Source organism: Falco biarmicus, chromosome 13 (assembly GCF_023638135.1).
Source record: "Falco biarmicus isolate bFalBia1 chromosome 13, bFalBia1.pri, whole genome shotgun sequence".
NCBI lineage: Eukaryota > Metazoa > Chordata > Aves > Falconiformes > Falconidae > Falco > Falco biarmicus.
In genome coordinates this window covers 15,194,554-15,216,552 of record NC_079300.1, presented here as the reverse complement: position 1 = coordinate 15,216,552, position 21,999 = coordinate 15,194,554, and the positions used below count along the sequence as shown (strand labels likewise).

Sequence of the window (21,999 nt, the reverse complement as noted above, 5' to 3'; positions counted from 1 at the left end):
AAACGCTTTTTACAGATGGGATTCTCTGCACTAAATGTTTAGGATGTTTAGGCAGTTTCTTACTGTTCGAAGAGCAATCAAAGCACATATTCTGTTCTCCTGTACTCCTGAGTACAGATGTACTCAGAGCTCTTACAGAAGCAGATGCTGCCTGGCAGAGGTATGAGGGCAGAGCAATTAGACCTTACAAGGTGCTGAGTTCACAATTCAAATTCATTCAGAATTTCCTGGCTCTGGTTCTTGTTCTTCTAGCTGGACAACTAGATTTACAGACGGAATTTAAGGAAGTTGAAATTTGTTTTTACTTCGTGAACAGAAAATTCAACTTTCAAAAGCATTACAAACACTGAAATCCAGCATAAGCAGCAGTTTCACTACAGGCTGGCCAGCCACCAGTCCGTGGAGTTCCTTTCCATTCTTTTCTGAGAAGAGAAACAATCCCATTGTATGCTGGTTTACAGTCCCATCACTCAGCTCCCAGAAAAATAGCAGCAGGCATGAGAAATAAACATTCTGATTAATACAGGGTTTGCATGAAACATTGGGCTGAGGAACAGATTTCAGATTTTCTGATGAGATGGTGGTGAACATTGCAGATTTCATTTTTATCACTGATTTTCTGGCAATACCAATTTTTTTTACTCATTTCTATGAAATCACATTCCACTGGCATGCAGCTCAGCCACAAAGTGAACCATGCCCTTACTGGGCCTAAAAGTGAATGACTATTAGAAAAATGCAGCTCTTACTTACAGCTAAGAGTTTGTCCCCAATCTGAAGTTTGCCATCTTTATGTGCTGCCCCACCTTCAATGATTTTGGTTACATAGATGCTGTTGTCTCCAGGTATATGCTGATTTCCTACACCACCAGCAATACTGAAACCAAGACCTGCTTGAAGATAAAGTCATTACTCAACAAACCTTTTAGCATTCATAACATTTGAATTATTATATAAATAATAATGCTATTTGTATCACGCATACTCATACACATATGTAAAAATATTAGGCTCTGGCTGAAGCAATACTGGATGCCTTTCCAAGTGAACTCATAGTTTTCCAGAAAGTTCTGGAAAAGACCTAACATTTACAGAAGTTCTGAAAATTAAAAGCTAAATTATTTAGTTCGTGCCCTGTGAAAGATGTACACAGCAGAGCTATATCATCACCACTGATACTTAAAGAACCACTGTCCAACATTTACCCTTACAGAACCAAATAATACTTCCTCTAAATGGTTTTTAATCTCTCAAAGATCCTTTCTCAGTAATTCAATTAAATATTTTACTCTTGTATATAACGTACTTATTTAGTAGATACTATCAGAAACACATTTTTTTTATCATTTGAAAGACAAATATGCATTCTACAAGAACAGTTTCAAGACACACGGATGAAAATGCAGAAGCATTTGAGAGGCCATTATCTTATTTTTCATTATTCTGCATTTCCCACAACTTCACATGCAAGGTACTATTTTATTTTGAAAAATAAATGCAGAAGTCTATCATCAACTCTTTCTTTGTGAAAAAGAAGCTTTATACTTCCTACGTACCTTTAGGACCTTTTACAAGTTTGATTTCCACTATTTTTTCTGTGACTGGTTTTCTTCTTTTGACATACAATCGCACAATTGATCCCGCTTCTTTCAATGCTTCTACTGCTTTGCTGTGTGTCACATCACGAACATCCACTTCATTTACTCGTAGAATACAATCATTAACCCTAGAGACAGCAACATTCATGTTCAGCTGTTGTGTTACAGCAGAGCGCACACATTAGGAGTCTAATTTTATCTACAATATGCTAACATACATGTTAACACATTAAGATACAAAGATTTTGCTCCAAAATTATACTGATTCAAGACAATGTTCTAAAATTCATTATTAGCGCTTAAAAGTAAAACAAGGACCACTAGAAAACATTTAATGGAAATACTTTGTTCACAGCCTAAGAGGACACCATTTTATATATGTTTCATTCAAGCAGCATTTTGAACAGAGCTTTGTACAAACTACCTTTCATTTAGAGCTACAAGAACTAAAAAAAAGGAATCAGAGACTAGGAGGCACACAATGAAAACACACTGGTTTTAAGCCATGATATGAATAAGCCAACCTCCGTTCCTGCTTTTCACAAGCCATTTCAGTGCTGGCATTCCACTCCATTTAACAAGTTGCTGTAGTAACACTAAGCTCTCATTACACTAAGTACAATGCCTGACCCACCTGTCACCATGTCCTGCCAGATGTAGCTCTGGCAATGGCCAACAAGCTAAAATAAAGCCATGAAATAAGCTTATTAGGACTAAAAACCATAACGCATCAGGCATTTGCACCAAAAATGATAGGGCAACTTCTTGACAACACAATAGAAAAAAAGCTGGTCCTACAATCAGATGTGGGGTTTTTCCACACAGTGATACAGGAGACTTAAAAGACTGTTCTGGATTAGAAAAGTAACTCATTAGTGCAATTTGTTGTTAACTCCTAACAGTACTCTTCAAAGGAAGTTGAAAATATCACTTGCTACCACCTAGTAATACGCCAACATTTCCTCACTAGGAATAAATAGTAGTATCAGTCAACAATTAAATAAGAAAATGGGGTATACTGGAGAAGGAGTACTCTATTAGTTTAAACAAAAAGTACTGCTTTTGAAGCTGTGTAGTATCTTTGAAAATTTAAGACACAGAATTATACCAAGCATAAAAGAGGGTTGTTACTAAGCTCAACTGTCTTACAGATCAGAAAATCTGCACATGGATAATGAAGAGCTACCTATCCTGTTATAGAATATACAGCATAATCAATTTATAACACTGAATAGAAAAGATAAAGTTCACTTAATTTCACTTAACTATATATTTTATTGGTTGGGGAAAAAATAAAAATGGTCCACTCAAATATTTTTCATTATTTAGAAATACTTCTGCAAGAAAAATTTACTTAACACGTAATGTAGCATGATAAAACTACTAAAAGTAACAGAAAGTTTGCTATCCACTGTTTGAAAACATAATAATAAACATTTAGCAACCCAACACAGAAAGTCATCATACCGTAATCTTCCATCTTGTGCAGCTGCACCCCCGGCTATAATTTTTGTAATGAAAATACTTGAATCATCCCCAATATGTGGGTTGTCTGTACCACCTGCAATGCTAAAGCCAAGTCCTGAATTTCCCTAAAGGTAGAGGGGAAAAAAAATTTACACATTTCTTTTGGGGGGAAAAGATATTCTAGTATATAGAACCAAATCTATATAATTTTCACTGATAAAAAATATTAAAAGACAATTTAAGCAGTATACTACACATAACCATATGTAAGATGTAATTATACTTTTTTTCATAGAACATAAAATCATTGTGTAACTGTGAGATACAGTTCCAACCCCACAGCACTCTCATTGAAGCGAGCTGGATAAACTAGATAAAAGCTTCCCTCTCTCGTGAGCTAGATCTTTGAGATATTCGTACAAATATTTGTTCCTCATTAAATTACTAGTGCTAAATTATTTTTTCCAGAGAAGTCCCCAAGTCATTTGTGTCACGTATGTAATACCATCTTAACAGATGCAGAGATTCAGAGTGAGATTTTCTCTTTAAGGTTTCTTGACCTTACTGTCACCTGCAAGACCACTTCACCCTCGCAGTAACTGCCAGAACTGCACAAGTATCAAACACAACCATAACAGTGTAGCTCAAGCGCCAAGACGGATCTCAACATTGTACACCTAACAAAGCAAGGTATATGACAAGGCGTCACTTGCAATCTCAACTGGAAACCTGAACATCAACATAAAACTTAATGGTATAAACAAAAGCCTCTCATAAATGGCAATATAGGAAATGAAACCATAATTTGTGCTGTTACTCTCTATGAGCCTAGATAATTAAATGCATGCAGCATGTCTCAGGGAGATCCTTCCCCCATTTTACTCTTAATGGTCAAAGATAATAATAAAAGCTCCTATTCCTGCTTCAGGAACTGGTTGTGTATTTTTCTTTCTTTAGGTTAAATAATCTACCTAAAGAAAATAAAAAAAAAAACCCCAAAAACAAAAAAACAGTAAGAATTGGTTTGGATTTTTGGATTGCCATCTAGCAGTATGAAGATGTTATTATTTCTTCTTTAAGTTCCACAAGCCCCATCTAAAACAGAGTACAGAAATACATTTATCATGTTACCCTTTCAAGCGTAATTTCTTCATACTCGTAATCTGCATCTGTGCCATTGACCTATAAAGAAAAAAAAGTGAGACTTACTGAGAATTTTACACTTTACATGACTGTTTGCTCAGCTGGCGGTTTACTCCCACCAAATCTCAGGTGATTCATAGTGACCACTGAGCTCAGAGGGGACGTGTGATTTCTCACACTGCTCTGTGCATGAATCAGACACTCCTTTTGTATGAGGTTAAAAGTTAAACTCATTTAATTTCAGAGAGCAGACTATGCTACACAGAAACTGTAGAACAGAGGCCCTCTGCTTCTGATTGCCAGAAAAAAATAGTTGCTTTTAGGATCCTCAGATGTTCCTCAGGCCATACAGCAAGTTGAAACTGAGAAAAAAAGGAAGGAGTCATGAGGTAGACAGGAAATTGTACAGAAAAACAGAGCAGTATTTTCAAACTGTGGTTCCTCACAGAGCAGAGAAAAATCAAAGATTGATGCTTTATACCATTTCTCACTAGAATGTTTATATTACTATTTATGTGACACATACAAGATCAACATATTAAAACAGGATCAAAACCAGAAGAGTTTAGAAGAATATTTTATAAAGGTAGATAAAAACGCCAAATACTGGAAGTAAGTTAGAAATTACACCCACATTCTTTGCTGTCTATAGAACTAATAGAGAATCAAGTAACAGAAATAGCAAATAGCTACATTAAATTAAAACAAATACCTAAAAGTACCATTAACTGGGTTTTTTTTTTTAGTTACTAAGGTATCTTGGAACTCAAATTCTTTCCTTCACAGGTACCTACAGCAGCACATACAACATGCAGCTACAGGCAATTTTCTATTTCAAGCCTTTTTGGATGAAATATTTAACAAGATAAGAAATCACATTTATAGTATTATTTTACACATCATCTTGTCTATTCCTAAGATATTCTATATCTGGTAATCTTCTGTACTCTTAACATACTATTGAAAATTTTATAAAGATAAAAACTATATTTATATAAGGAAGTATTTTAACATCTGCACAATTTTCTAGCAGATAATTTTAAAAGGGACGTTAAATTCACCCTAAACAAAATTAAGATCACATATACTTAATTCCTTATATGTTTATTTGAAAAATTTAAAAGGTCCAAAAATTGAAGATGCCACAACTTTCACAGGCTGTCTAATCTCAAGCTCATTTATCCCTCAGTAGTTTTTTCCCTCAATCTGTAATTATATCTCCATACAATACAATAGAGGCCATGTCCACTCCAGACATAACAGATTATCTTTGTGCAGTACCTCAAAAATTATTATGTCCTTAGTAGTTTGTTCAATGGAAAAGATACAAAAGATACCGTGGTTTTACCACGTGATATTTCTCCATTAAAAAAGGAAAAGGTCTTGACCTTCTGAATACATGAAACTGTATCCATTGCTGCACCAACTGTGATCAAGAAGTTCTTATGTTAGCTTAGTGCTTGTGCTATTATCCACAAGAATGACAATATGTGCTAACTGCACCAGTCATCCAGCACTACAGTACCTGGGAAACTGTTCTTGATGACCAATCAATATGTGGCTTTTTTTTTTTTCTTTTAAAGAAATCATAAGGACAAGCAAAAATTTCCCTATCCATTACCATTAAGCAAAACAAAGCCATTCCTAAAGTCTCTTCTTGTTTATTTCCATGTACAAAGCTCTGTAATACAGTTTTAAACTACCATCTACACAAAGAGGAGCAAATAAGAACCTCTATTTTTATCTGCTACTTTAGCTCAGTTCTGTAGTCCCTTTTTTTTCTTCCTTTTTTTTAATTTACCTTTGATTTTATCTAACAAACTGAGCATTAACAGAGACAGGAGCAAGAAAACATCAAATGATAAAAATCACTGTCCTATTCTACTTTTTGCAAGTTTTGAAGTGATCTCAGATCCGCTAAGCTAACCTCTATTTGCAGGGACTTCTCCTGGATGAAGGAAGTTCAATACTGTAATTAACTACAGCAATCTTCCTTGAATCTGAAAACCTATTAGAAGTTCAGCAGAATCTGGTTAGAGATTTTTGGCTGTACTGAAGTTAGTTTGGTATGGTTAAGCTTTCCACATGCCACCATCTTCAGTTTTGTCTGTATTTCCTTGGGCTCTTGCCAAGAATAAAAAAATATGCTTCTTTGTGGTGGTTTGGGTTTTTTTTCCCCCCATCCCAGTTTGAGTTCTAAGAGGGGGCACTTCCTCCGCAGCTTTATGATTTAGGTAATAAGAGCTATGTTCTTCACCACTTGTTCCTTGATAACTTTCTAGATTAGTATTTTGCCTTTTTTTTTCCAATAGAAAAAGCTTTAATTGTTAAGGTTTTTGTAGATTATTGATGCAGTTACCTAACAAGTACAATTTTACATTTTTTTACATACTTATTGCTTAACAATACCATTAGCTACTTGGGAACCTAGAAAGACATTCCCTTACTCAAATTCCTATGCTTACAGACTAGATTAGATTACAGATAATTACGGGAAAACTGGTAATTTAGATAGCTTTTGAGTGTCAGTTTTTTCTGTTAATGCTACTTTCTCTTCTTATTTCTACTATCTACTGTTCTCCATGTGACCTTATCAGACAGAGCCTTCTGAAATGTGAATACATATTTACTAATCACTTTTCTTCTTGGTTTAGTTTGTGTGTGCAGGGAGACACCTCACCTTCAGCAAGATTTTCTACACTGTATCTGCATCACATCAATAAGAGGGCCACAAACTTCAGGCTACTGCTGTGATCTTTTAGTCAGAGGCATCATTATTACACTTGGGACTCATTTATGAGCCAATTATGTCACAGTACAGATCTTTTGTCTTCTGCTCGAAGTGTTAATTCACACTTTTGTTTGTCTTATTACAGCGGCTGTCTAGCAGTTTTGCTAAGTTATGAATGCTTTTGACAAGGACAGGATTTACTCCTCACTTGCCAATATCGGTACTTAAACAAAGTAAAACCAACTAGTACAGGCATTAAGACTGTTCAGGAAAATTACTACTTTTTGTAGTTACTAAAGTAATTACAGGAGGAAGGTAGGGGAAAATTCAGACCTGGAACTATGCCAAACTTACATACGTCCCAAAGCCTCTGAAGTCTATCAGTCAGTGGTATTCATATCACAAAACACACACTGCCAAATACAAATTTTAGCCTCCCTATAACTACACTTATTACCTTAATGTTTCAAACAGAACCAACCCATTTTTATGAACATTCAGGCACTAAAATCTTAAGTATAGCCACTGCATGAAGAAGTGTTTTTATGAGATGTGCAACAGAAACAGCACATTAAATATTAAAGCATCTGCCTGCACAGTTGAAGAAACAGATTGTCCTCTGAACACTGAACCACTGAAACCTCAGTGGTGTTTTGCACTGTCACACACCGGTCCTTAACACAGAACCTTGCACCTGCAATCTACAACTTCTTTTCATGAAACAGCTATTTAAGGACAAGGACATCAAATAACCATCAGGACAGCTGACAAAATCAAGTACCTTCAAAGAGGTAAAATAGGTTTTACTAAATAACAACAGACCTACACAACTACATACATAAAACGTTATCTACAGTTATAATTTAAAGCAAGTATAGGCTTACGTATGTTGGAGTCTCCAAAGAATCTGTATTCACCAGCACTGGAGGGGGATTTGCCTTTAATAAAAGAATAATTCAAAAAATTATACAGCATCATAGAAAGCAATACTAGTGATAATTGTACAAGACTTAATTTGCTGTGTTTCTCAAAGTTCTGTTAAAAGGTAGCCTCCACCTGAGAATCTCAGAAATTCACCTTCAGAACACTTGTTTCTACCCTGAACAAATTGCTTTCACACCACAAAACCACACTCTTCCAAAACTCTGAGCTCATATTTTATATGCAAGTTTTGTCATTTATTATGTTGCATTTCAAAGGAAAACTGGGTCATGCTATCATTTGACATGATGTCAGTCACTCTAGTACTTGTGGTATGACATTCAGAAGGTGCTTTATCTTAAAACCATGTTTGATTCTTCTTTCTCCCTGCTAGGAAGATACACACACATACACAGCCCTTCAACATACAATACAGAAACTTAAGAGAAGTTATGGATGAAAGGATCTACAAAACTGACTTGTGAAAGAAAAACCACAGCAGACATTCATCTACTGCACAGCAGCTTGTGCTTCTATCAGAAAATTGTCATGGATTCACAAGCCACAAGCAGAGATTACTGCTACAGAACTATCGAAACAGTATAGCGTTCTTGCTGGTCAGGAACTTGTAGAATAAGCTAAAGCTCTTACTCTCTGATGTTACTGAGGTTGCAAATGCCACCAGTCTATACAGATTTATCTGAAACTATTTCAAATAAACAGATTTCCTATTTTTACATCAATTATCTGCATTTAAAATAGGCAGCATCTAGGCTGCTCTAAGGGTGTAAGTGCAATGCAGATATATTCCAGACTCCTCAATACTGTTGTGGTATTAAGTTCAACAGAACCTACAAACTCAGTGGAACAAAACAAAGTTCATCTCCTTACTGTTTTAATGAAGCTGAGGGGGGGTATGTATAAAAAAAATCCATTATCTTAAAAATTAAGATATTCTTTATCCTTTTTAAAAAAAAAATCTCTTACATGTGTGTATGTGTGCAGAAAGAAATACAGGGACAGTTGTAACAGGCTGCAATAGAAGCTAGTATTAAACTCATTCAAAGATGAGCTGAAGATCAAAAAAAAAAAAAGACAAATTAATCTATTCATATTCTGCATTTTAGTTTCATTATCATGACAACAATGTACTTTTGAGGAATTGATGATTTTTAAAAGCTCCCAAAAGCTGGGAAGTAAGCGATGACTCAGAACGTCCTTAACAAAAGACCGAGATGAATAACCTACCATCACTAGACAGGAATCATCAACCTGCTATCAGTTCGCTTTGTCAGAAATTAGGCCTGTATCATCTACTAAGTGCTAAAATCAGATGGTATCTACACAAGTTAACAGAACAGACTATTAAAAAAAAGGAAACAAGAAGGATGACACTGATGACTGTCAAAATGCCAAACACCCTTCTCACCCAGCAATTCTCTCAGCAGAAGCACAGGCACACTTTATGCAGTACAGATACCAAGTACTACTTACTAGTGTCATAACAAAAATCTGTTAATGAGACAGATATCAGACAGAAACAATGCTACCCCTCACAACCATTTTCTGCCATTACGTTACATTCCAATTTCTGCTTCTTATTCAAGTGCAAGTTCTATTAAAATAAAACCAAAATTAAAATCCTGTACTAAAAATACCAATCAATGAAATTATGTATCACCATCCCTGTTAAAGTTCTACAATTAACATGGTAGTCAGAAAAACAAAACAATATATTGTATTAAGAACCTCACTGAATATGAGGCATTAGGAGTATAATCTCCGCTGGATCTATAAGAGACCAGCATACATTTATTATTCTATTTGTGTATCAAATATGAGAAGATTTTTATTTTATAAACAGAAAATAAAACAAGGATTAACTTTGAAAGTTCAGTCACATTGCTTAAATTTCATTTAATTTTTCTAATTTGTTTTTCTTTAATATTAAGTTTCTGTAATATCCAAGTATATTCAACAGAAGTGCCTATGAAAGCTGGTTTCCCATGAATCTTTTTCTTGAGGCTGACAAGTGTTCTTTTAACATCTTAAAAAAAGACGAGAACTAGCTAAAAGCAAATTGCTATTAGTAGGTGAGGTTTCTATGTGAAGAGTATGTTTGAGACACAAACCAGCCAACCTATGCAAAAGATCTTCCATAAATTAAGTGGTTGTTCCTAACAGTCCTTCTGCATTTATCTGGATTACTGCATCAAGAAGCAGTAATTTACCGTCATTTCCCAGCAGGAAGGAGAAAAGCTTTGTGCAAGGTATGCCTGGACACAGCAATGACACAGGGCAACATCTCACTCAAAACGTCCAATGTTTTTGGAAGCAAGACCTGGTATTTCAGTCCGTTTTACAAGAGTTGTCCAAATTACCTAACACTTTCAAGCTTCGGTGCCAGGGCTTGTTCAAATATTTAAAAGCTATTTCACAAATTTGTGTACAAGCAGACTACGGACTTGCCTAAGGGATAAAGAGATTAACAAAACAGAGAGATCTATCTGCTGTACAAAAATGCATCTGCCAAATCCAAAGTAGATTATAACTTTCTATGGTATTTTCTAATTGCTTAGAATCACAAATTATGCAGAATTATATAGCTAACTCCTGCAGACATTTATATGCTTTCAGAGGACAGAGGCACAGACCGTTCAATTCTTACTCTTCTGCTTGTAATCCAGCATCATCAATGAACAGTAACGCTGTCACAGCAATGGCAGTCAAAGAAAATATAAACACATATTGCAGTAATTATTTTATTTTAAATTAAGTTTAGCCTGCTGGCAATTCCCTGAAAGTAAATGCTACTGGAGACTCAGTTATCTTTATCCATCAAGGATGACAACAAAAGTCTACTGGCTGCACTAGTCTGCCTGCCTGCCTTCCTGATGTGGGCAGAATCTCTCTATATAAGAAATAAGTGTTTCTGAAACTAATCAAAACTCTCGTCTGTCTGTTGGGAAAAGCACGGGTGACAGATGCATGTAAACACACATCCACTAGAAACTGCACTATAAAACCACCAACTGTAAAAACTTGTGATAATTATTGGATTTTGTAAAATTTAACAATGTAGCAAAATAAAAAAGATTACCACCTGTTGCCAGTTCAGCTGCCTAGCTTGAAAGCAGACCTTAAGAAAAGTAAATATTGACATGTATACAGCAAAAATACTACGGCAATATTCTGGATAGCTTAATTCCCTTTTAAAGTTAATAAATATCTGTCACCAAACAATTCCAATAAGTAACCTATCTTTTCAGAAGGCATGCACTCATCATTCAAGATTTTTGCATTGAAAGTTACAAAAAAAATAAAAGCAGAATGCTATTCTGTATGCAAAAACATAACTGCTACCTATCCCAAATTATTCCATAACTTGCAATGTGTGACTGCAGCGTGGCAAGCTATACGCAAGATATTCATGTTAACTCGTATTTACTGCTTTCACTCATCTTGACAGTGTTGGGGTATTTTTGTGTGTTGACATTACATGACCTAAAGGATGACGGTCCAGAAGGGAAGCACATCTTACAACTCAAATATATTGGGAATAGAAGGAATAGGAATAGAAGGATGAAGGATAAAAAAAAAAAAGAACCACCACAAACAACCACACACAAAAAAACCCAAAACACTTTTGTATTCTAAATGCCCCCAAGGACACTAATACCAACTGGAGAACATTAGAAATGTCATGCAAGTGCAATCACTGACACGATTGTATATGAAATGAGACAATTTTCTATAAATAAATCAAGCAATAACACTTTAATAAGGGTGAAATGGCTCTAAAATCATTACATGAACACAAAATATCCTATTGCTTCTTTCCATTCTTATGGGGTTTTTTCTTCAGTTATTTCACAACTTATTTCACTTCCATATGAAAATAAAGATATTTTAAATGGACTAAAAGCTGCTATAAAAACACCCAAAAATTAGAATGAAACTTTAGTGCATTACTAATGCAGCTATGTGACAGTTCATCTCAAACCTGTGTGTGAGAGTACCAAAAGGTGAATTTAAACAAAGCAATGAAACAAATCGAACAAATAAAAGTTGAATAAATTTAACACGCACACACACACAAAAAAAAAAGAATAAAAACCTGTGGTATGGTAGATGGGATGACAGTGGTCTCAGCAGGGACTGGTGGGACAGGGATCACAGGGACAATGGGAGAAGAGGAAGGAACAGCTTCTGTGGGCTAAAAATTACCAACAAAATGTCAAAAATAACAGCAACTAGAAAAGCATTTTAAAACAAACAAGATTCAAATTTAACAGCTTAAAAAACCCTGAAATAGCATATAGATTTGGAGACTTAATTACAACTGAAAACAAACAGCCACCTTTAATCATGCTGTACATGGCAGTGCATCCTCAGCAACGTGCTAATGTCAAGGAACCCAGAGTAACAAGGCATACCGGGATTGCTTATTCATACCAAGTTACTCACCTTGCAGTACAGAATAACGAGCCTTTGGGGTCCAACAGAATGTCAATGGACAGAGTCAGGCTCTTTGTGGGGTGGTTTTACAACAGAAGCCCTTCACCAATATACAACGGTGTGGAAAAGCAGGGAAACAGTGGTTAAAGTTGATACCATTGAACAAAGCCAATATACCTCTTTGATAAAGGGGAAAACCAACAATACAGTAAGGTTTCTAAAGTGGGCAAAATCAAAGAAAATATCTTAGTCATATGGGTGGAAGATCTTAAAACTAATGCAATCTACTTCTAAGATCTTCATAGAGGTTTACCATACACCTTCAGACTAGTAGAATTTTGGTCTTAGAAATTTTCATTAAAATAATAACCAGGAAAGCTACTGACAAGCTGCAACGGAACAGATTAGAAAGAGCATTTTGAGCAAAACACTGACTCAAGTCATTTGGAGATATCAATGTACTGATTGTCAATGAGCTGTCAGCAACATAAACTACTGGCAACTATCATCAAAATTACAAGCTGAACAGCAGATCAAAGCTCTTGCAACTTAGTTGTTCCAAGACAATCTTGTGATCTTTAAATATAATGAAGCATAATGACAACAGAAAATACTAAATCCTGAAAATGAACCAAAACCCCAGAACATAACAGTATTAAACATTATTTTGAAAGTTTGAGATATTTTAAAACACAAAGCAATATGCACCAGTAGCATACGCCAAATTAAAGAGTAAAAGCAAATATTAAAGAAACCTGAAACAGCCCAAGAGCAGCAACCATTATTAAATGCACATACAGTATTTCTACAGGTTTTTACAGCTCAAAGTCAAGGTACCCAAAATGAACAGCTGGTGAAAAATGTTGCAGTTGTTGAACAACGTAAGAATAAGTGAATTTGTTATCTTGAGAGATTATTATTAATGTCATTTAAACATTCTTACATCTACGGACAACAGCACTATCTTTCAAGTGTTAAATGAGAGTGACTGAGACTCTAAATTAGTCTAGAAAAATTATAATAAGTATTTTGCAAAGGATGCAGGAAATGGTCAATGCAACAAACCTCCAGTTACTGGAAGAATGATGCAACCTTTAAAGGCCAATCAAATTAAATAGCTTGGGCAATCACTCAGCCCTACAAATGCAAAAAATAAGCCACATCTTCAAGTCTGCCTTGTTCCAAAGTAAGCAGCTTCCCATGTACGTACACAGCAAAAATCCTGTTAACCAAAATTTCAGATATACACATATACACACATGAAGGCTGAAAAGCTAAGCAGTAGCATATCAGAAAAAAAATCCAACTTTACAGTTGCAACTCCTGCAACAACAGAAGGTTGAAAACAAACTGAAGTTATGCTTAGATACTGACCATACCCTTCACTGCCCTTTGACTTAGCAAAATATCTGACCAAGTTTCAGCTGATTTCCTTATGGCCCAAACAATCTGCACCAAACAGCTGCTTGATTTTCCCGCTGCTTTTCTTTTCTCAGTTCAATAATGAACTCCCACATCTTTCTGGGCTTCTCAATCCCAAATGCTTCAAGAAACCCTCCTAACCAGTTCCAATTTTTATCATTATTTTAAAACTGACATTGTTCAGTGTGTAACTGTAATTCTTTCAGGTTCCAGTCTCATAAGCTATTAGTACCATCACTGTATTTTCCCTCTGTGCTGTTCATTTAGTATCCACTAACTCTTAAAAGCCACTCTCTGCTCCTCCAATCGTCCTGGAAATGTTCCTGTTGAATCTCCTCCGCTACCATGTGGGTGAGGAAAAAGATGACACTTGCAATCCCTTTCAAAGAATGTGCAAATCCAAATGGAATACAAGACTGTCTTCACTTGACTATTTCATGGAATACAGTGCAGTGATGCAGGCACTATGGCTACCACCAAGAAAGACAATGCAAGAAATTAAAAGATTTTTCATCATCAGTGAAAGATAACCTGGAACTTCCTTATAATGCTAGAACGCTAATTTTATTTTAGTATGGCACACAATCAGTCTGAAAATTATTATATGATACAGTATCTGTGACAGCACCTAAATAAGCTCCCAGGAATTTTCAAGAAACATTTGTAACTTTTATGAAATCTCAAAAAATACACTAAAGTATTCAGAAAAACAAAAGCTTATGCTCAAAGTAACTTTAAATAATGACGTCTGACTAAAGCATTTAATGACCTTAGTTTGAGTGGACACGAACTAAACCAAACACAAAAAAAAAGTAGTGGACCAAATAAAAACTTTGTTTTGAATATATATGAACTATAGCACAGGATTATGACAGACTATTGTATATAGGAATGCATGATTGAACAATAACTCACTTTAACAGAGGCTGTCTGCCTAAATAAACGTGCTAACACCTACAACAAGAAGCCATTCTGTTATAATACTATGATATAACTCAAGTAGTTGGTTTTTTTAAAGCCTAAGGTTGGACTTAAGTATTTATATACAAAAAAATAATCATTAAAAAAAGCTAAGATGATGATACCTTTAAGGGATCAATTACAATGAGTGCCTCCAAACCTAACACCAAGTCCAGATGTTGCGAAAAGGAAGAACACACCCATTTTCTCACATTTAACCAACACACAGTGACTCCTTCTGTGAGCAAATACCAACTAACCTGAAATTAAATCCCGGCACCATACACATCCTGAAGCAGATCAACTAAAACAGCCAATTCCATAATGCTACTCTTTATGAAGACTAAAGGATACATTTTGGAGAACAAGTAATCAAAGCAGACTTTCCTCATTTTTAAGAAATTACTGTAAAAAACCCACACTGTATACAGTGTAACAATCTTAATGGGAAAACATTGAGCACAAGTATTTCTTTGCCAGCCCAATTTAAATTATTGCTACTTTGACTACTAACAACAACATACAAAATAAAGTTACAAAGTTGCTAGAAACAGCAGGGGTAAAACTACAGAAAGAAAAAAAAAGCGTGACATTTCTACAGTTTGCATCAAAAATGCTCATCTATAAGTACTTAGTGCAATACATACCTTTTCTAAAGAACAATTAGAACATGAGCCATCAGACACCCAACCACTAGCAGCTTTTACTTTTGCTGTGCTTTTGGTAGGACTCTTTTTTACACTATCACGTAGGTTTATAAATTTTCCTCTGTGTTTGGAAGACACTGGCAGCGTGGATGAACTAAAAGATGTATGAATGCTCAGTGCCTGCTGCTGATGCCGGAAAGGCTGCTTTGGCTGCATATGAAGATTTTGATGTATTTCCATTCTTGGGCTCCTCGTTAAATCAGTGAGCTTGAGCATTCCCATTTCACCATCATCTGTAGCACCACAGTAATTGTAGTTGTGATAGTGAGTAGCCATGAAACTAGCAACACGAATAGTCCTTTTTGCAAAAAAAATGTAGAGAAAATAAAACAAAATATTGCTTCCTCAGAAAGTTAAAAATATGATTGTTTTCTAGAGTATGGTCGTCAGAAGAAACACTAAATGCTCTTTTAGCTAGTACTGCATGTTGTGTACTCTCTCACTCTATTTAAAGAGCACCATTGAACCACCACACAAGAGTCAATTTGCTGGGCATAAATAATCAATGCAATGCACAAATTATTGAATAGATGGCAAAAGTCATCTGACTATTTATTAAGAAGAAGCTATGAAAGGTTACAGTTATCTTCTTTCTCCCGTAAGTTCCTACTATCCTTAAACTTTGTTGTCTTTTACCACCTCAGAACTTCTCCAAGATTTACTTCTAGAAAATTTTAAAATTCCTCCAACTGTTCCGAACACTTTATGGGGGCTGAAAACTAATGAATTTAAAGAAGCTTATGATGGAAAATATATGAATTGTGAACAGGCAGACACATTGTACAAGATTTCAACACGAAACTTCCATCAAAGAAAACAGATTTGTTCAAATCATAACAAGAATTACTTTGTGTTAATAATTTTATGAGCTGCATTTCCATGAAAAATAGCAGCACTGTAAGACCACAATTTTAAGGTGTATATTGTTTAAATTAAGACTTTTTTTTAAAAAGTGATTAAACAAATATGGAATTCTTTATTTTATTCACTCAGATTTGAATGCCAAGGATGCATGATCTATCTACTACAATTTACCCCAATTTTCATAACAAAAAAAGCTCCAAAACAACTCCTACCACCACCCCCAAGGAAAAAGTACACAATGAGGAGCTAACTTGATTTAGTTGTGCTGTTGAATATTTAACTTTACTAGCCAATTTTAAAGTAATCATTCTAAAAGTAGGTAAGGATCGGAAGTTAATTTCCCAGAGTCTACATGAAATTTGACAGCTAAACAGAGACACCTATATTCCTAGCTTTACAGAAGGAAGGTGCAGGATTATGTCAGTGGTCACGCAGTCTTGTCGACAGCAGACACACAACCAGCATTTGCAGCTCTGGGCCAGCCACAGCACGCACCATCTGCCTCTTGCCTCATGGGTCTGTTCTCAGAATATGCTGTGAATCTGAATATCTGGTGCTGGGTATGATAAGAATGAAGGACATCAGCACATAGGAAACAAAGCTTGATTAGCTCAGCTGTACTGTATTTTGATAAATAGCGAGATTTCATCAGTTCATAGCATTAAAACATGATTATTCTCCCTCTCACTGTACACCTTCCTACCGTAAATCTGAGTATCTGAGTCAGCATGAGTTTTACACACAGACTAAAAAACTAGGAATACAGACCTAAGTCCACACATTTCCAGTTATTTTTATAGCATTGATATTAAGAGATAAATAGGAACTGACAGATCCTCCTCTAATCACCAAGAGCTGCCATGTCTCATCTTCTACTCAGAATGGACATAATCAAGAACCACATAACATATCATTAATGCAATATTCAGAAATGGAGAGACAGAAAGGTTTCTGGCCAGTGACAGGGAGCTGTAAGTACATTGGTCATAGAAACATTCACAGACTTGCACACACGTATGGTAGGTATGTCTTTTGCCTTCAAAGCATCAGGGAGCTGGAGGACTGTGCCCCACTAACAGAGATGGGCAGATGCACCCAGGTTGCTCTGTTCTGGACAACCTAAGAAGCTCTCAATTTTGTTATTGAAGGGCAGAGGCAGAGAAGAAGATATGCATGTTGTGAATGTGCCTATGGGTAAACAGTTCAAAACCAGTACATCACAACTAACTTTTTCCCCTTCAAGAATTTTCCACAGATGCATCAATACTGAGTAACCCTGGGGCACATTCCCCAGCCTGCAGGGATTATCTGGACTGAAGTTTCTTGTGTGGAAACCTCTGTATGTGTATCCTCTTTGGCAATAGTGTGCCAAATGGCTGCTTTTGTAGACCATAAATAAAGATTATTTTCCTCAAAGATGTTATCAAGATTGCTTGAGGTTTAGCAGGCTGCATTCATACCACCCATTTTACTTGCATATCAGTACTCTCTATTTTCTAACCCAGCATGACATTGTCTAATTACGAAAATGTAGAAAGGAAGAAGCAAGAGGTTTGGGGTATAAGGCTTTTCTCTTGCATACATAATAAATCCCAAAATAGGTGATGTTCCAGATTCAAAAGGAACATCTTATTCCTGGAGGCATCAACTTTATTGAAAACACATAGACCAAGCTGCCTCTCAAAAAAAAAAAAAAAAAAACCAACCAAACAAAAAACAGCTTTGAAGCATGCTAGGTGAGAAAGTGAGGGCAAGGGGAGGAGAAGCTGGACATGATATTCTTGGAAACCCAGTTGTCTGGCTTCCTATATTCTCCCCCAAATAAAAAAGGGGAAGACAATGCAAAAGATGAGACAAAGGAATTCACATTGCTCCAGTGTGCTTTCAGACATGCTGACTTCAGTGGCAAAAGAACAAAGATTATGTGGCAGGTAACAGTAACAGCACAAGGTTTTTTACTCGAAGTCTTCATGCCTTTGGTCCCTGAGATGGTATCAATAAGTTATCAATAATTAAAAGAAAAAAAACCAACTTGAAAGCACTTGTAGTTCCAAGAGCAACAGTCCAAACACCAAAACACAGCCAAGGAACAAGAGGTACAGGCAGAATGCCCAACGCGTCCAGGGCTGCACAGTGTGCCACGGCTTTCTCCAGTAAAAACAAGCTTTGGCCGCATTGAAATCTAGTGTTATGCAAGTATGGAAAGTGAATGTAGCATGTTGGTAAAAACACATGGGAAGAGGAGGAAAGGAATATATAATCAAAGTGCAGTAAGGCTTATCTAAAACAGTCATGGTATAAACAAAATTGAAACAGGAAAAAAAAAGGAAAAAAATAGAGAAGGCAAGAAGAATGCTATTAAAAGAGATTAATCAGATATTTGATAGTCACAAAGATCATTTTGCTCAATTATATTCACACATGTGAGGTAAGGCAGAGCATGCCTTGCAGTCACACTGGCAGAAGAAAAAAAAAGCTCTGGTGAAGCAGTGGGACATATGCATAATTCAAAGCAAGAAAAAGCAATTATGTAACTAAAGCTGCACAGGTTTGGCAGATCATCTTTTGACTGCAGAAAGGCTGAACCTGCAAGTGTTCTCTGCAGACTGTATTAATTACTATCAAGAACTACTCTAATATCAAGTGCTAAGTGATTTTTCATAACCAGACGGGGTTCAGGATTGAGTTGTGTTTTTGTATTACATATCAAATCTGAACAATTAGTTGCTAACACAAAGCTGAATCATCAATATTTCATTCTTTTAAATTACCACATCAAATGTACAGTGCACACTTTGCAGCAATCTGTTGAAGTGCCAGTAATCTTTCACAAGTAGTATTTCTTCAAGAATTGTTTTCTTTGCACATTCTCTAATGCCTACTCAATAGCTGGGTAACAACAATACCTGTGGAAAGGGCAAATAGTACTAATATTTGACCAGCAATGTCTACTGCAAAGGTCTTTCTCAAAGCTTCAATAACCAACTTTCATTACTTCAAAAAGCAATTCAGCTGGGAGAATCCTCCCAAAATAATTCTGTACTTAACCCTTTCCTTCGCCTTCAAGCAGATACCACAAAATCAGCAACTTCTGCTAATATGACTTGACTGATGACAACAAGCCCATATTCATTACCTCTTCTTGAAAGTAGGAAATATCTTCCAAAGTGAATAAAATTTTAACAGTAATAAGAAACAATTTTGATTCAATACCTAGTGACAAAGCTGAATGTAAAAGACACATTTTCTTTCGAGAGATAACTAACTTAAGGTCTGACAGTGTAGTTTTTCTATATTTTCACTGAACATCCTGGAATGCCACAGGATGTCTCACTTGTGAAGTCTTTTTTTTTTTTTTTAGGAATTTTGCATCCATCTTCCTCAAAATCACAAGTCAATAATCATCTAACCATACCTTTGGGGATTTATAGGCTGTTTGGTGAGTCCAGTTGTGGTAAGAATAAAAGCACAACAGCCAGCCATCCTAATTCATAATCCGTGTTAGCCGTATGCTGCCCAGAGCATCTAAATCTGAGCATACAGCTGGCATAGACACCGACACACATCTCTGCCATATTCCTCCTTAAGTCCATCCTGTGGCCTGGGCTGGTCCTTAGTACCACAACGTCTGTGACTTGAGTTGTTAAGCAAGAAATTTAAGACATGCGCATTTTTCCTGAGTGTATTTCTCCAGGACTTTAAACAAAATATAGCATCAAAGGCAGCTGGAAAAAAAACATACCGCAAGTACACCACCAGAACAAAGTTTTACAGAAATCAAATAAAAATTTACCAAGTTTTGCAAGGGGGGGGGGGGGAAGTACAGAACTATCTGAACAAAAGCAGTCAGTATTGACTTGAAATCCCAAACAACATTCATATATCAAAACAGCGCATAACACAATCGGACATGCTAATATGCTGCACATTTCTGAATTTTGAGAACTGCAAAGATAGAAGACCCAGCTCTACCCAGGCATGAGTACTGCCACTGGTGATGAGCTAATCCAGAGGTTAAAATATGCCGAATACAGAGGATGGGAAGCAAAACCACCAAAAAAGAGAATATCAAGAATACAAGTACGACTCAAGATTTTCCCTCTCTGTAAGTTTTGCTTTTTCATGTGAGAAGGTTCTCTCTTATCAGCACACCATTACTTTGCTTTAAAGATGTGCTTCACACCCAATGAACTCAAACTCACATGTCTACTCGCTCAACATGTCAGTAGAGTAACTCTCCAGTTTTGATATGGACATAATATCTGACTATTTCATAGACAGTGGCTAAAAACCAAATTATTTAAAATACATGAACTTTTTCAGCTTTCTAAGCACTCATGCTTACAAATGTTACCACAATGTTTCTATCACATATACTGGGGGGGGGGGAGGAGAGGGCGCAGATTGTCCTATCCAAGTCAGCATACTCTATATTGTTTTCCAACAGTAAACTGATTTACCGCAAACAAAACCTTAAAAGAGACTGGCTAAGGTAAACGAGAAGCGTAATTATGATGACCTCAATAAATGGGTGGTTACAATTAAGCCTGCCTACCATTCTGCACTGATCTGAGCAGGAAGAACTTTTGGCTTCAGAACTTTTGGATTTCTAACCCTCCTACCCCTTTAAGGGCTCTCTCCCTGTTCATTGCAATGATGGATCAAAAAAAATTCCCATGGTCTCCCAAAGATGAAGGAATAAAAATACCTAGATCTCCACTCAGATGCTATCCAGGTCTCTCCAAGGAGAGTTTGAACAGAAAGCACAGAAACAAAGTAGCTGAGTCTGAAGCTTGTCAGGGTATGTCTACATGAAGATGGGTAGCTTAGTACCTAACAGTTTTACTAAGAAATTTTGAGGACTGGCGAACTATCTTGGAGCTGTAACATCAGTACATGTAAAAACTGTAAGAAAAATAGGAAAGTTTTTCTGGATCCCAGGAAGGAAAATGTTTCTCACCCAGCCCTTGCAGATTGAAGGGACTAGTGTGAAAGCCTGTGACTTTACTTTAGATCTCACTTTTTTCAGAGTAACCCATGTTTCCTGCTCTTGAAAGTCTCATCTATGCAAGTACTCTATTTTCGTGAAGACACACAGCTAGCATGCTAGCTATGTCCAAACTGTAGGGGTTATCTGGTTGTTTGTTGGTGGTTTTGTTTTGTTTTTAACTCAGTCAACAAATTGATCCTCTAACCTAGTTTCTTCCTCAAACCCCACAGCATTTTAGAATGAACTCAAATGAACTTAAAACTCTGAACTTAAATAAATAGCTTTGAAGGGGAAAAACAGTGACAGCCAGATTATCAGTAAAATCACAGACTGTGATGATGACCTGAACTGATTTTAAGACAAATATGCAATTAATTCACTGTCAACTCTTCGTTGTAATCTTCATCTACAAAAACAACTCAGCGAGGAACAATTTACACCATGATTACCCAAGCAGAAGTAAAGTAGCAAAGGCAGTGACAGAAACACTCTTACTTGCTAGGGCCTAGTAAACTATTTTTTAGTGAGACAATTTTAAAAAAAAGGAATGCTATAACTCTAAGTAATAATATAGGACAGACTGCCCAGCCATTTGTGAGATAAAGTTCTACTCTGTAGCAAAAGTAAAGTTTTGTATATGAGATAAATGGACACTCATAAAGCAGAAACGAGGAACTTGGAACTACAGAACTGTCACCAGTACTCTCACACAGTACCTAGTAGCTGTTTGGTTAGTAA

At 36.1% G+C, this 21,999-nt stretch overlaps 1 protein-coding gene across 18 annotated transcripts in view; it reads right to left on the bottom strand.

Annotated features, from left to right (window-relative positions):
- DLG1 (discs large MAGUK scaffold protein 1) overlaps positions 1–21,999 on the bottom strand; it is a 163,086-nt gene that overhangs the window by 54,959 nt on the left and 86,128 nt on the right. For 6 of the 18 annotated variants that reach the window (XM_056358052.1, XM_056358049.1, XM_056358054.1 and 3 more), the window contains 6 exons: positions 11,978–12,076; positions 7,824–7,877; positions 4,197–4,247; positions 3,066–3,190; positions 1,557–1,726; positions 754–890 (listed from right to left, as the gene is read on the bottom strand). In XM_056358052.1, coding sequence (XP_056214027.1) covers positions 754–890; positions 1,557–1,726; positions 3,066–3,190; positions 4,197–4,247; positions 7,824–7,877; positions 11,978–12,076 — 636 coding nt within the window. Of the gene's footprint in view, positions 1–753; positions 894–1,556; positions 1,727–3,065; positions 3,191–4,196; positions 4,248–7,823; positions 7,878–11,977; positions 12,077–21,999 lie in introns of all 18 variants that reach the window. The other 12 variants (XM_056358051.1, XM_056358048.1, XM_056358053.1 and 9 more) reach the window with 3 other exon arrangements.